This window comes from Brachypodium distachyon, chromosome 1, assembly GCF_000005505.3.
Source record: "Brachypodium distachyon strain Bd21 chromosome 1, Brachypodium_distachyon_v3.0, whole genome shotgun sequence".
Lineage (NCBI taxonomy): Eukaryota > Viridiplantae > Streptophyta > Magnoliopsida > Poales > Poaceae > Brachypodium > Brachypodium distachyon.
Genome location: NC_016131.3, coordinates 17,401,971 through 17,416,391, shown reverse-complemented (window position 1 = coordinate 17,416,391; position 14,421 = coordinate 17,401,971). Strand labels below are relative to the sequence as shown.

Genomic DNA, 14,421 nt, shown 5'->3' with positions numbered 1-14,421 from the left:
CAGCTCGTTCACAATTCCTTCCTTGTACCTTTGACACAATCAAAATATAAAAAAACCAAATCAATCAAAACACACCTATCTACTACCGCTACTGTTACCTATGTCACGCACGAGCCGGCCAAACTCGATCATACTAGATCAACAGGATGGGTACTGTTGAAAAAACAAAGTTCACAAGAATCACAAGGATGGGTAGGTAGGCAAGCACATTGCCCGCCCCTTCCTCCACCCCATATCGCAACGAAAACGTCCACACGCTGAAATGCGCACCGTTTGTACGTATTTTTCTATTTTCTCTCTATCCATATGGAATGCAGGGATACCCTGCCCTCTTAGTCTGACCAGGTTTGAAAAAGAATTTGCACTATGACTTAAACTATTTAATTTGTTCGCAATCACTAAAACGCGGGCTTGCTATTTCTCGGGAAAATCTAGGATTGTATTGAAAAGTTGTGTACGTGCAAGTGTGCAACTTGTGGTTACGAATTTCTATGCTTTATTTAGGAGTAGAGTAAAGAGTAAGTCGCGACTGGTTTCTGGAATGTTCTTGTTTTAAAACGAAGGCTGTTTTATCAACGGCCTTAAACCTTGCGTACTCTCATCCTCGACCTGCAAATGAGAATTTTTAGCACACCAAGAAATTAGAGAAAACAGAGGTTCTCCTATTTTCCGTGCCACGTCATCGGACCGAAGGCCAAGCTAGCCAAGCCCCCCCGCTGGCTGGTTCGCTCTCCCCCGAGTCGGTCGCGCCTATATATCCCTCCCACCCACAACCAGGCACACGACCTCGCCCACGCCTCTCTCCGCGACTCCGCCTTTCATCACCAAGCTCCTCTCTCTAGTCCCTCCAGTTAATTTCCAAACGCACATATAGAGCGCGGCGGCCGCCGGCGATATATGCTGCTGTACGCACCGGCGCCGCGCTGATCGAGGACGTTCTGTAGAAGAGAATTCTTCAATTCTGTGTCCGTGCCCGGCGGCGGCGATGAGGAGCGACGGGATTAAGGGGGCTTCGTCTTCGCCATGGAGATCCCTCCTGGGCGGCTGCCTGGGCGGGGCAGGGTGCGGGGCTAATCCTCAGAGCCGGAAGAAGGTCCGCCCCCGCGGCTCCGGATCTGGGACCGGCGGCGGGATGCGGCGGCTGTCGTTCACGGACCTGAGCGGCGGCGGGGCGGAGGACCTGTCGGTGTCGCTGGTGGGGTCGAACCTGCACGTGTTCACGGTGGCGGAGCTGCGGGCGGCGACGCGCGACTTCGACGACGCCAACTTCCTCGGCGAGGGCGGCTTCGGCCCCGTCTACAAGGGCTTCGTCGACGGCGCCGTCAAGCACGGGCTCAAGCCGCAGCACATCGCCGTCAAGCTCTGGGACCCCGAGGGCGCACAGGGACACAAGGAATGGCTGGTACGTGCCGCCTGCAAACCTCCACCTGTCCAATTTGTTGTCGATCCCTTCAATTTCAATATATTCGCGTGTGCAAATAGTATCAACTACTGTATTTATTTATGTTTGAAAAGGGGCAAGTAGTATCAACTACAGTATTTATCAAGCCAACAACAACTGATATTAGTTTCTTTTTTCTGGCGATCGACAACTAAAGTATGTGGCTGCCATAGATAGCTTCCTAGGAAAAGTTCCTTGCTATTAAATCTAGTCTAGTACTTATATAGGTGTCTTACAGTGAAAGTCTGAAAGAGTGACCGTGTGGCGCCTGGTTAACCAACAAGCTAGCTAGCTTTGCCTTACAAGGATCACTAAATCCAATCCTTACACCTGCTGCAACATTGAGTAACTCCATAGATAAGTGAATTTTAAAAGCTACCAGGAGTGAGTTCATTAGCTTCTTCTTTTTTCCGTGGAGGATAGATTTATTAAGCTTTGATATTACTGTATAACATATATACTCCAATTTTGTTGGGAAGCAACCTGTAATCCGTAGCTAGAAGCAATATATGCTTATAGTTCAGGTCTTGTAGTTTTAGGCAAGTTAAGCGAACTAGTTCTCCTAAAATGAGTATGCAAGTACTACTATTTTGGAGTGTCAGAAAACTAATCTTGATTCTACATTAACTATAAAGGGAAATTAATTCGTGCAAAAATCTGTATTCTAAACAAACATGGTCCGATATGATTCCAGACAGCCGGTAACTAAACAAAAATCTAATGCCAAGGCAAATACTATCAGCCACCCTAATTAGTCACCCTGCTAATTAACAACGTACTCGTGCTTTGTTATTTCTGGATTATTCTCGACCAGCAGTATTCAAAGCTAGCCAAACATGCATTAAAAATATCCTGGCACCAAAGATTACGACGTGTTCGTGTGTCTCTGGCAAGAAAAAACCAGCGAGAAGATTTGTTGAGCGATGTGACGGTTCCGGTTTGCAGCCGGCGGCCGGATAACAAGTTGGATCGGCGACCTAATGAAAAAAGTATATGACATAGATCGATGCGATGGATGCTGTTCCCTGACATGGATGTGACCCCTTGCTAGCTAGTATAGCTAATTGTCTATTTTTGTTTTCCAAGCTAATGTAATTGTCTAATAAATTGATTGGTTTCTCTGTATGACTGCAGGCAGAGGTGATCTTCCTGGGGCAGCTGCGGCACCCCAACCTGGTGAAGCTGGTTGGCTACTGCTGCGAGGACGAGCACCGCCTCCTCGTCTACGAGTACATGGCCCACGGCAGCCTCGAGAACCACCTCTTCCAACGTACGTGCAAACCATATCTTCTTTCCCTTCGTTTTTCATCTCAAGATATTATTGCTTCCGTCTAACAAAGAATGTCTCAAGTTTGTTAAAATTTAAACGTATCTAGATGTGACTTAGTGTATAAATGCATTTAAATTTAGTCAAAGTTGAAACGTCCATTGTTAGACGGAGGAAGGAGTAAGAGTTTAGTTTCAGTTTAAGTAGCACCAAATTGAGCAGAGAAAATAGGACGGCCTAGTGATCTGAGACGACGGAGAAGTTGGTTGGCCTGCCCAAGTAAGATCAGTGCATAGACTTGGCATGGTCGTGGTCGTGGAGAAATTTTCAGAGCCCCACTCTAAATTCAAAGAAGCCTGTCCAATTGGCACCTACCAAGTTTTCCGAGCTACTTTCGATGGATGCCGACCAAGTTTTCCCCAGCTACTTTCGAGGGATTTTCTGATTTCTGACCAACTAAACTTGACTGGCCTCTGCTCCTATACGAAACCAAGCATTGACAAAGTATGGAACATTTCCTCCATACATGCTTCCAGCACAAGGTAGATTAATTAGAGGTCACAACTGAGACAGTTGCCGGATCAATGTCAAGATTAATATACCCTCCCTCTATTGTCATGCTACTATTTCCCCCCTACCTCACTGATTGATCTCTTCTTGTTAATTAGTCACCACGAGTTCCCCTAACGTATTGACTATTCCCGCGTCCAAAAATAAAACTCTCCGCGACATGCAGGAAAATAACGAGTTTCAAAATCCTACGGGCACAAGCGACAACGCTGTCGGAACAACAATTCCTTAAATTGTACAGCGTTTACATGATTGCAATTGACTAACGAGTAACATAGCTTCAGCTCGAATCTTGGAATGATTCTTTTTTCCTGCGATTTCTTGCAGATGTTCCGGCCACGCTGCCATGGTCAATAAGGCTAAACATCGCCGTCGGCGCTGCGAAGGGATTGGCGTTTCTCCACGACGCCGAGAAGCCGGTCATCTACCGCGACTTCAAGGCCTCAAATATCCTCCTCGACTCGGTCAGCCCACTCTCCGACCCATGCAACAAGGCCCTTTATATTACTTGATAGGCTCGAAAGAGGCCCGTAGTAAAGCTTCAAAGTTGCTTATTTGTTTCTCGGTCCTTTGTATGCGCGCAGGACGACGGTGCGAAGCTTTCAGACTTCGGGCTGGCCAAGGATGGGCCAGAAGGGGACGATACGCACGTGTCGACCCGGGTCATGGGCACCCACGGCTACGCGGCGCCGGAGTACATCATGACCGGCCACCTGACGGCGAAGAGCGACGTGTACAGCTTCGGGGTGGTGCTGCTAGAGATCCTGACGGGCCGGCGATCGGTGGACAAGTCACGGCCTAGCAGAGAGCAGAACCTGGTGGAGTACGCACGGCCCGGGCTCAGGGACCCGCTCCGGCTGGCCCGTCGGATCATGGACCCAGCCCTGGAGAACCGGTACCCGGCCCGTGCGGCCCAGAGGGCGGCGCTAGTAGCGCACCAGTGTCTGAGCGGGAGCCCCAAGAACCGGCCTGACATGTCGGCCGTCGTGGAGGCGCTCGAGCCGCTGCTTAAGGTTAGCATGGAGGATGACGTGGCGGGTAGCGGGGTTGGGCCGGTGGTGCTCTTCGTGGCTGCACCGGAGGAGGAGAAGAAGGAGAGAAAACAGGAGCGGGCGAGAACACTGCAGAGTCGGCACCGGAGGAGGCTCCGGTCGCCGAAGATGAGCCCCAGGAAGCGTGGCGCTCAGCAGAAGGAGGAGTTCTGGGTGTGGCATGTGCCGGCCGACGATGACAAGGCTTGACGCCGGCGAATGCCTGGCCCGAGAGTTCGTGTTTGTGTGTGTAAATGTACATAAGAAAGAGATGGTGACGTGAGGTGAGCTGCTGATGTTGTTGATTAGGGATTTAGGATTTGCAAATGCATCCCTGTAATTCTAGCAGGCGTGGTGGTGGTTTCGTTGGGTTTTTATTTTCTTTCCTAGCATTTGGTTTTACAGCGAGATGCAGAGTGAGTGTGGCCCATAAGTGGGGCAATTTATATAGAGTATCACGGAAAATTCTCTTCTCTACTGCAGTGTACTGTATGATTTTGTCGAACAATGCCGCAGTATATACGCGACTGTCTTGAGATGAAATTAAGCTACTTCCTCCATCTAACAAAAAATGTCTTAAATTTGTCAAAATTTAGATGTATCTAGACATGACTTAGGATATAGATGCATTCAAATTTAGTCAAAGTTAGAGACATTCTTTGTTGGACGAAGAAAGCACATATTTTCGCAAGTGTATTCCGGAGCACTGTATTGCTAACTGCACACTAACAAAGAGTGAGTTTTGACATCAGTCGTTATGTTTTGCTTGCGTTCATCGCATCGAGGGATTAGCCAACAAATTGAATCTTGCGCTTGGCAGCTAGCTATATCTGATTAACAGGTCAGAGGTTCAGCTGGCGCAGCACGTCCCCCTCCCCCCCATCGCTCTCCGTCCCGGCCGGCACGGCACCGGCGTCCGGACGCCATTTGTGTCCGCCTCTCCGGCCGGCTCATCCTAGACCCATGGAGTACTGCTAGCTAGTACTGTAGGTCGCATCAGTTCATCACGCACTGTCAATATACCGCCTATAAATAAAGCCGTACCTTGTGTCCTCTCCTCAATCAAATGGAACGTGGTGGTAATGGTGCAGCAGGATCATCGTCTTCTTCTTCTTGCTTCTCTTCCTTGGTCCTTCCTCCTGCGGTCGCCGGCGTCGGTCTTGGTTTCAGCGCCGCCGGGCTAAGGTCGCCGCGGCCGATCATCAGGATCAACAAGAGCACTTGTCCGCCGTGGCCAGGAAACGGCAGCCGGAGAAGGGCGCCGGTGCCGTTGCGCGCGGCCTCATCAAGTTCAAGGCGGTGTTGAGTTTGTTGGCTGACAGAGCAGGGAGTTGCCTCGGAGGCTCGGTGGTTCCGGCGGTCAGGTTCGGCCATGTCGCCTACATCAGATGAAGCTTAGCGTGCGTACCCGACGACAGTGGTACTCCGTAGTTTACAGGTCCGGCTGTACGTGCAGCCAAGTTCTGAATTTCGACAGCGTTTGCACCTGCGTGCTGTTACCACTGTGTTCAGGTCAACTTCTGATCTTGCCACTGTGTTAAGGTGAACTGAAAGCCGCACTTAATTTGCCAGTCTGAATGTTTGATTTGAGGCTAAGATTTTTTTTAGGTGACCTAATTCTCGCCAACATCAAATCCTGGTCCCGCGGGGGATCTGAGGTCATCAGATTTCTTGCCGGTCTGACCGACACGCGGTTACGTGCTACGTTAATACGCAGGCAGGCAGGCTCTTTATTTGTGTGTGTTTTTTACAGCAAAATATCTCTCTATTGATTGGTAATAAGGGTTACATCCTCACCGAGGAGAGATACAATGCAAGCAGGGGGGGAATCATACCAAGAATTAAAGAGTTGATACTTAGCTACGCGAGCCAGTTCATGGGCAACTTTGTTTGAGTCTCGGAGGCAGTGGCCAATGTCAAACTGCACAAGGTCGTCTAGGAGGGAGAAGCAATCTTCATATATGGCAGCAGCAGCGCCATAGGGTTGGTGGCCAGCCGAGAGTGCGTCAACAACGGCGGAGGAGTCCGAACTGATGCTGATTCTAGAACACCCAGCAAGGAGAGCAAACTCCAGGCCAACACGGACGGCGTGAGCTTCTGCCACTTCATCTGCGACGAAGTCGAGTCTCCAATTGATAGCAGCAACAAAGTTGGCGTGGTGATCTCGGATGACAGCGCCAACCGTCCCACACAGACCATCAGCATCGAAAGAGGCGTCTATGTTGAGCTTCACCCAATCTTGCGGAGCATTCCCGGGCACAGCAGCGACGAAATTTGAAACTAGAACTCGTATAGCTAATGCAGAACGAACCGGTGGCTGGACTGGTTCCTCATGCACAATTTTCCTTCGCTCCCACCAGAGGTGCCAGCATGCAGTTGCAACAAATTCTTTAAAGCCTACAGGTGGCGAACCTGACCTGAAGGAAGCTCCCAGGAAAAAGTTCAGACCCGCCGGACCGGCCCGATCCGAATCGCGCGCATCTTGCACAAAGCTTTCCCAACCAAGTGACTTCCAGGCTCTTTCTTTGTGTGTTTTCTTGCGTGTGCAGCAAAGCAAAAATGATTCATTCAACGTGCAGAAAACTGTTTAGTTTCTCGGCTCAATTCCCTTTCAGTCGTCGTCAATCCGCGTCATGATGTTGTCCCTCGGCTTCGGCGACAGGTTGTCTACTGTAGCTAACAGTACGTGCGTACGTACGTTTCCTTCATTGCTTGGATTGTGAAAACTCAGAAACGATGGCGATTGTAATCTAATCTAATCAAGAGGTGTTCCAGGGCGCCTTTCTGCACACGCTCGTCTAAATATTTAAGGGCTTTGTGTCAAATTTCTTCTCCAGTTCATCTGTCCTGCGCTGGTTTCTGCTACCGCCTACAGGCACGCGTGTACAACGATCCGTCGTGTCCTAGGTCTCAGATCGGTCACATCCATTCCTAAGATGACGAAATGACAAGTAATCACACGCCTCCTCCTGGTCGATTTCGACAAAACTGAGCTTGAGCCAAAACTATTTTGGACAAAAGAGTTAGATAGTTTCGCGACGAATTTATCTTGTAAAATAGTTTTGTCTCCATGTCTTGTTTCGTTGAAATTGCCCCTCCGCTGGGCACCAGTGCTAAACTGGCCTCACACGTGTGTGTCGTGCCCGTGTGTGTGTGGCAGAGAACCTTTTCTCGAACAAACAGAGAGAACCTTTTCCAGAAAACTGTGGTGGTCACCATGATGCTCGTACTGTGTTTTTTTTCTATGCCTGAAAGGAACTCTGATTCCCTGAGCAAAGTGCACAGAGACGATACGGTGTGCAATGCAAGGCCGCCTACCCTACGAGTACTTTGATACTTTACCCTCAATTATCGGCCAAACACTTCCCGCTCATTCTCTGGATTGGCACATCTTCGGAGATGGCAATGGCATCTCATCACAATTCACGAGCTTTTGTCTTTGTCTTGTCCTGTTCCAAGTCAACAGTCGGAGAGCATCTGCTTTGCCTGTATCCGTAACGAGGGCCAATAATTTGGCATGGCTCACAGTTGCAGAGGCACAAGTGAGCTCGATCACTTGTATTGGATCAGCCCGAGCTAGAATGGGTCGTGCAGGTCACTTGCTCGAGCTCAATTTATTCAGTTCAGACTTCGATCAAATTTGAATGTATTTATACGCTAAGTCATGTTTAGATACCTTCAAATTTTGACAAAGTTAAGAGATCTTTTGTTGTATGGAGGGAGTAACAGCAATCTACTGTCTGTCGCTGGTGTCAAAAACAAAACAAAAAATACTGTCGGCCTCTATCTATCCTTGTTAAGTCCACGGCGCTTTCCAAATCCAAATGAGGCTTCCTGAAGATGATCTATGATGAGTGGCATCGCCACGGCGGAATACTGTTCCATACTTTAATTATCGGCTGGATACAGGGAACTGTCATGTAAGCATCAATCTGCACTTACGTAAAGAAGCTATTTGTCTCCATTACGGAGGATCGATGGACACACTTTCTCCTTCAGGGTCTAATCTTGCAATTGAATGCGAGTCGTCGACACGTCAACCGGTTAGCTAGCAATAGTGTGCCAGGCTCTAAAGACCTGTGCTTATCTTGACCGATTCGCCGCTGAGCTCCTAATAGATTTGTGCTGTTAATGGAGAGATAGAGATGACACCGGACAGATAATACGGCTTGCCCTTAAGGTAGCTCTAAGAATCGAGTGGTGGTACTGTAGTAGTAGTAGTACTGCCGAAGATTCAGCGATCGGCCTCACGCTGCACGTCCACACGTGTACCATACGTAGATAAAATTACAGACAGTTGAAAATCCGGTGTGATTCCGATCTGTCGGACTCAACCGAGACTTTATTTATCCATGATCAGAAAGAAGAGAAATTAAACTTTGTTCCTGGTTTCATAAGAAAATTAATTCTTTCCTCGCCTGATCCAAACGGCAAATATGATTTCGTTCAAGTATTCAGTGAGATTAGATGCTTGCATGTTTCATCTGTACATCCTGTTCTGATCAATACAAATGGAAGGGAGTCCTTTTATGATGTGTACATGCATTGTTCAGGTGGAGAGCCTTTCTGATACAAAAGGCGAAAAGTTAAGCATGAACATAGAGCTAGATGAACACAAAAAACAGTAGGATGAAAAAAGAAACTGTACATTGGCTTGTTCCAAAAAAAAAACTGTGCATTGGTCTGGCTGGTACTACTCGGTAGAACATGGAATTACTTCCATATTGATATGCTAGGTCCTCCCCTCTACGCTGTACACATGTCTTATTGCTCTTGATTACTGCTCCATAGTCTGGATTACTGGAGTACATCCTAGAGACTAGAAACGAACACAAAGGCCATGATCTGCATTACAGATGACCGGAGCTAAAGGCAACTAATCTACGGGAAAAAGACTACTACCGTTTTGGGTGGTCCTCGATTTCCTCGGCTTAATTCGTTCTGTGCCTTCTTACTCCACGAGCGCGGCGAAGCAACTCTCCGTGCGCGCAAGCGAGGCGCCTGCGCCGGCCGCGGAGGAGACGATGCCGCCGCCACCGCCGCCGCCGGTTGCAGCGGCGCCGCCGTCGCGCATCGGGCTACTGGGCGTGGAGCGGACGACCATCCTCCTCTGCTGCGGCGGCCGCGGTGGGGACCCGAGCCTGCGGCGGAGGAGGAGGCGCAGCGCAGCGATGAGGTCGTCCCCGCTCCCGGGGCCTGGCGGCGGCGGCGCGAGGGCCCCGCGGCCGCCGCCGCAGACGCGGGCGTGGCGGTCGAGCGCCTCCGCGGGCGAGATGGTCGGCGCCCGGCCCATCTCCTCGGCGACGGCGTCCCCGCAGAGCCCGCAGATCCACCTGCCCCCGTACCGCTCCCGCACCCCGGCGATGTACCTCGCCGTGCACTCCTCCGTGAACCCGCAGCACTCGCACGCCACCTCCCCTTCTTCCCCCTCCTGATGCTGCGCCCCCGCTCCCGCCCCCGCCTCCATAGTCTCCGATGAAGCTATACCCCGGCGGCTTCTGCTCCCGCGACGCTCACAAGATCCCCGGGTGCGTGGTGTTCCGGCTTTTCGTTTATCCCTCGTCGGCGTCCGGGGCTTTGGCCTTTATCGGGAGCAGGGCGGGCCCGCGGTGGAGTGAATCATGGAGCGGGGGACCACGAGTTTCAGCGGGCCGGGGTGACACGTGGTGCGAGTCCATTGGATGGATGTCATGACAGATGTCGCCAAGTGGGCGGCTCGGGGTCGTTTCCTTGCTTGTGTCTGGGTGAATGGGTGGCGCTAGCTTGCGAGCGCTGTTTCGTACCCCGCCCGCCGGCTTGCTTGTTCGAGCAAACCACGGCACTATTTGTTTTTGAATTTTTTTTGTTTGCTCGTGGATGGTTAATAAATGAACTCGTAATCACGTCACTCATGTGGGAATGTAACCGAAGTACGGCACGAGAATTTGTATATTTTCAAGACCTGTTCGTAGAGTCTACCTTTTGTTATAATCATGAATTGTGCATGCGTAAGTTCCTGCAGTTAATAATGTATTGTAGTGTACTCCATCATAGTCTCAGCCTGGTTGGTGAACTTAGCTCAGCTCCGTGCCTTCGTGGATGTAGCGGTGCAATTTGCAATAAATAAACAAATACATAAAATTGCACCATCTCAGTTCAGGTTGTCCCCGTCCAAATGCGTGTAAACGAGCTAAAGATCGATCAAACAATGAGGTATAACTGAGTCCCACACGCGTACCTATCGATGGATCGGCCCGTTCCTGCTTCGTGAAGTGGACGTTAATTAATAAGGATTCTCGTGGAACATGAACCGCGTTTTCACAAGCTACTAGGACAGACAGACAGCGATGGTTTCCCGTGGCATTTGTTGTGGCTTGCCTCCGACGACTGTTCCCCCCAGCAAACGAAACACACACGTACGCCAGGGCCAGGCGGTTGCTTGCACTGAAGAAGCCGCCCCGGCCTTCGTTCACACCCCGCGTTCTGACCACCCGGTCGATCACAATATATATCCGCGTCAGTGATTTTCCATTCGTGCAAGTGTGCAACACGTACTACGAACCGGTAAAGGCTATGGACAACCTACAGCGACGTAAGACACGTGCGAGCCGTTTATGGGAGTACCTTCACACACTCTATCGCGCGTGCACGTACGGAGTATAATATGTAAGCTCGAATTCTCGATATAGCGTGGGGACGGCTGCGTGCGTGATCTCGGGGTTTTTTTCTTTATTGGCGTGGCGTAAGATTGACTCGTGTAATCTGTCCGTATCCTTGCTGGCCGTCCCGGCGCAGCCCGGGGCGCGGCTGCGTGGCGTGGGCGGCTGGACGGCGAGGTGTCCTGCACGCGCCCGCGCGTGCCTGACGCAACCGACCAGACAATGAGACGCGTGCGTGCGACGCTCGGCCGAGTCTTGATGGCATGGGTCCATGCATGGGATGGGGTAAGGCCGCGTTCTTGGTGTTTGGCGGCCCACGACAGACAAAAGGATTCGGCCGAAAGGCCGACGTAACACGGGTTTACTGGGCTGGGCCCTCTCGACGTGCCCGGCGGGTTTACCTGCCTCGTTCAACCCCAACTCATTGCGTGCGATAAATGGACCAACGTTGTTAGGCCGTGTTTTTCTATCTATCTACCCAAATAATAAAAGGAGGATTGCTTCCGTGGTCGTCGTCCGACGTCCGTTTTCGTCCGTCTCCTGGGCGCCTTCGTATGGGAGGAAGCGGCATTACTTCTGTCCGCGTTCTCACCCGATGTCCTTTCTCTCCTTATCTCGCGCCCTCGATCTCTCTGACCTTTCAACTCCTCAGCCTCCTCAGCCTCCTCGCGGACTTCCCGGTGCTCGCCACGTTGCCAGTGACCCACCGGCAGCCACGATCTCGTGCGGGAGAACCGGCGCTCGAGGGAGACGGACGCGCAGGGCAGGTGCACAGGGTCAAGGGCACGGCGGCCGGCGGCGGAAGCGCTGACGCGCAGGGGTAGCAGCACCGCGGCGGGAATTTGGGGACGCCGGCGTCCTCGCAGCTTGCACGGGAGGGGAGCGCGGCGGATGCACGGGAGTAGGAGTAAGGGCGCGCGGGGGAGCTCCGGCGCACGGCTGAAGCGGCAGAAGCGTAGGCCTCGTGGCTTGCAGTGTCCTTCTCACCTTTTTTTAGTTGAAACGCCTGTAATTTGCAGTCCGTTGTAGCTGCTACACCCACCGGCCTGCAGCATGAGGAGTTCTTTCATTGAATGTTTGCAGTCACACATCAAGAAGTGGTTCTCCATGAGTTCCGTGGTGATCCAAGTGAGATTTCATTTAGGCCTCTCAGAGAGAGCACAGGCTCTGCAGACATTGATACTTATGGCCTGTGACTGTGATGAACTTGCTCCGGTGGATGGGACGGAGGATGTGCTGAGTAATCTGGCTTATCCAATACGGGCTGGTCAATGCTGTACGATGTTGCTTGTAGAGTCTGAAGCTGCTTGGAACTACTCCGTACGACAGACCATCTGATCTTTGTGTCGACAACCTTTTCACTCGAACCTGGGCAGGAGCTGTTCTGTTCCGGTCTGGAGGGGCGCGGCACGCACCGGGAATGCAGCGGCGGCGTCCTGGGGGCGAAGCGCTGCACATGCACAGGAAGAGAAAAAGGAGAAGAGACCCAAGGAAGAAGGAAAAAAGCTGGTGAGTGGCTGACATTTGGGAGGTCGGTGTGATAAGAAAGAAAATTTAAGGAACGGTCAGGGGCGGAGCTGGAGACGTGAACCTGCGCACTTTCTAGTCAACCTGATGCATTAGCCTTATTGAGCACATAGTTACCATTAAAAACTTTTTTATCCTGACACATGTGCATGAGGGTATGCCTATGCAGCTCCGCTTCTGGGAACGGTTATTGAAAACCTACTGCAAAAACGTCTCTCACTCCTATACATAAACTGGTTTTAGGCAACATGCTGCTAAAGATGCTCCTACCCCACATGACCACCTATCATTTGTAGATCTCAAGCCTTGGGGGCATTAGAGAGAGTCTCAAGACACATGAAATTGGAGCTCGAACGACCGACACCTTTGTCGTTACCACCTGAACCAGTTGATAGAGCACAAATTTCATCGAAAACTCCCAGTCCCGCAGCGATGTAGTGATGTGTACTCATGATCGTTCAAGTTGATGTGCTGCGTGGTTTCCCCACGCGTGGATAGGACTCGGTCTGGTGACAACTCGCTGGGCTGCCTCCTAGAGCACCAATTTTGATCAACGCCTCTGCGCGCCGAAGGTTCCGCTTCGAGGAGCAGCACCACCGGTGGCCTCCTTCACATTGAAGTCCAAGGTGAGCGGCGCGAGCCCTGACGACACGGCATGCATGACACCGTTGGACGGGTCAGACACTCGATGCCCTGATTGGAACAGCCGCCTGAGAAACAGCCGCCCGTTTCTGCATCCATCGCTCTAATCACTGAGAAGACCATTGTAATTATGTTTAATGTGAAAGCAAAAGGAATTTAGATACCGTGGCCACGTACAGTCATTGTATAGTAAAAAAAAAAAGAAGAAGCGGATGATCTCGTCGTCCAGTTCCCGGTAGCTGTCGATGCAGAGGGCCGGCAGCTTCGTCCGGGAAAGGCTCCAGTCGATCTTCGCCTGCGGGGTCCGAATCGAATCATCCCCTTCCCGCTGTTGGCCGCCTCAGAGAAACCGGCCGGCGGCGGCGGCTCCTCCAACCGTTGTCTTGTTGCACAGCCACGCTGCCTTCCTTTTGGTGGCCGAACTGCAATCCAGCATCATCGGGCAATCCATGGACAGTTGGACACCAAGCTGGATCTCGCCGACTGAAGTCTTTCTTCGGGAAAAATCGGTTTCTGTCAGCATCACCATGCGGTTTGATTTCGACACCTTCTATAATTTCAAGGTTTCTTTTAGACTTTCCTCAGAAAAAGTGTGTGTCCAACTCGCTCGTACGACTGAAGCCCTACGTCCACAGTTTGTTGGGCTAGGCCCGTTCGACGTGCCGTCCAGATGATACGGATTTATTTATTTATTTTGATGAAGCGACGAGTCTTTATTTTTCAAACGGAACTTCCTTTTTTTTTGAGCGAATCAAACGGAACTTCCAGTCTTGCGTTGCGTGAGAGAAAATGGATCAAGGTTGTGGGCTTTGTGGCCTTGCGGACGCGGGGTGGAGGCCTTTCCTTTTTCTTTTTCCTTTACTTCGCGAACCAATTTCCAAGGGCAACATAAGTAAGTAGCACAATAGTGATTAGTCAGCTAATTGATGTGACATGTATTTTCTAGAGAAACAAGGACAGATTGGCATTGTGACCTGCAGATCAATAATATCGAGATACGCAGAGCCCCTGCAAGATGGTGATTCGTTTGACGATTCGGGTGATCTGCAATCTTTAGTCAGAGGCAGGGAAGGCGTGAGATTATTGTTTTTTGTTTCCTTCGTTTGTACACAGTGAGCTGGGTCTCTGTGTCTTCAAATTTTGATTGATCTCGTTTCTCATTTTATTTTTTTGATTGATTGATCTCGATTATCGATCAAAATCCATGGATACGTGTGCATATATAGGTTAGTCAGCTAAGAGGTGATTGACGTGGCATTTTCTAGAGCAACAATGATGGATCGGCTGTGTCACCTGCATGCAGAT

General features: G+C 50.8%; 2 protein-coding genes and 1 long non-coding RNA gene across 3 annotated transcripts; 2 read left to right on the top strand and 1 right to left on the bottom strand.

Moving 5' to 3' along the window:
* Window positions 1-766: 766 nt before the first annotated feature.
* Window positions 767-4,852, top strand: LOC100844626 (serine/threonine-protein kinase RIPK). Its single transcript, XM_003559923.4, has 4 exons — window positions 767-1,402; window positions 2,576-2,711; window positions 3,606-3,742; window positions 3,863-4,852. Exons 1-4 carry the CDS (start codon window positions 986-988, stop codon window positions 4,517-4,519), a joined length of 1,347 nt encoding a protein of 448 aa, XP_003559971.1. The 5' UTR covers window positions 767-985; the 3' UTR covers window positions 4,520-4,852.
* Window positions 4,853-8,787: 3,935 nt separating this feature from the next.
* On the bottom strand, window positions 8,788-9,880 carry LOC100844322. Its single transcript, XM_003559922.4, has one exon. It carries the CDS (start codon window positions 9,774-9,776, stop codon window positions 9,261-9,263), a length of 516 nt encoding a protein of 171 aa, XP_003559970.1. The 5' UTR covers window positions 9,777-9,880; the 3' UTR covers window positions 8,788-9,260.
* A 1,531-nt stretch (window positions 9,881-11,411) lies between these two features.
* Window positions 11,412-12,205, top strand: LOC112269821. The gene is made up of 2 exons (XR_002961957.1): window positions 11,412-11,525; window positions 11,600-12,205. It is a non-coding gene; the product is annotated as an uncharacterized LOC112269821 (long non-coding RNA).
* The last annotated feature ends 2,216 nt before the right edge of the window (window positions 12,206-14,421 follow it).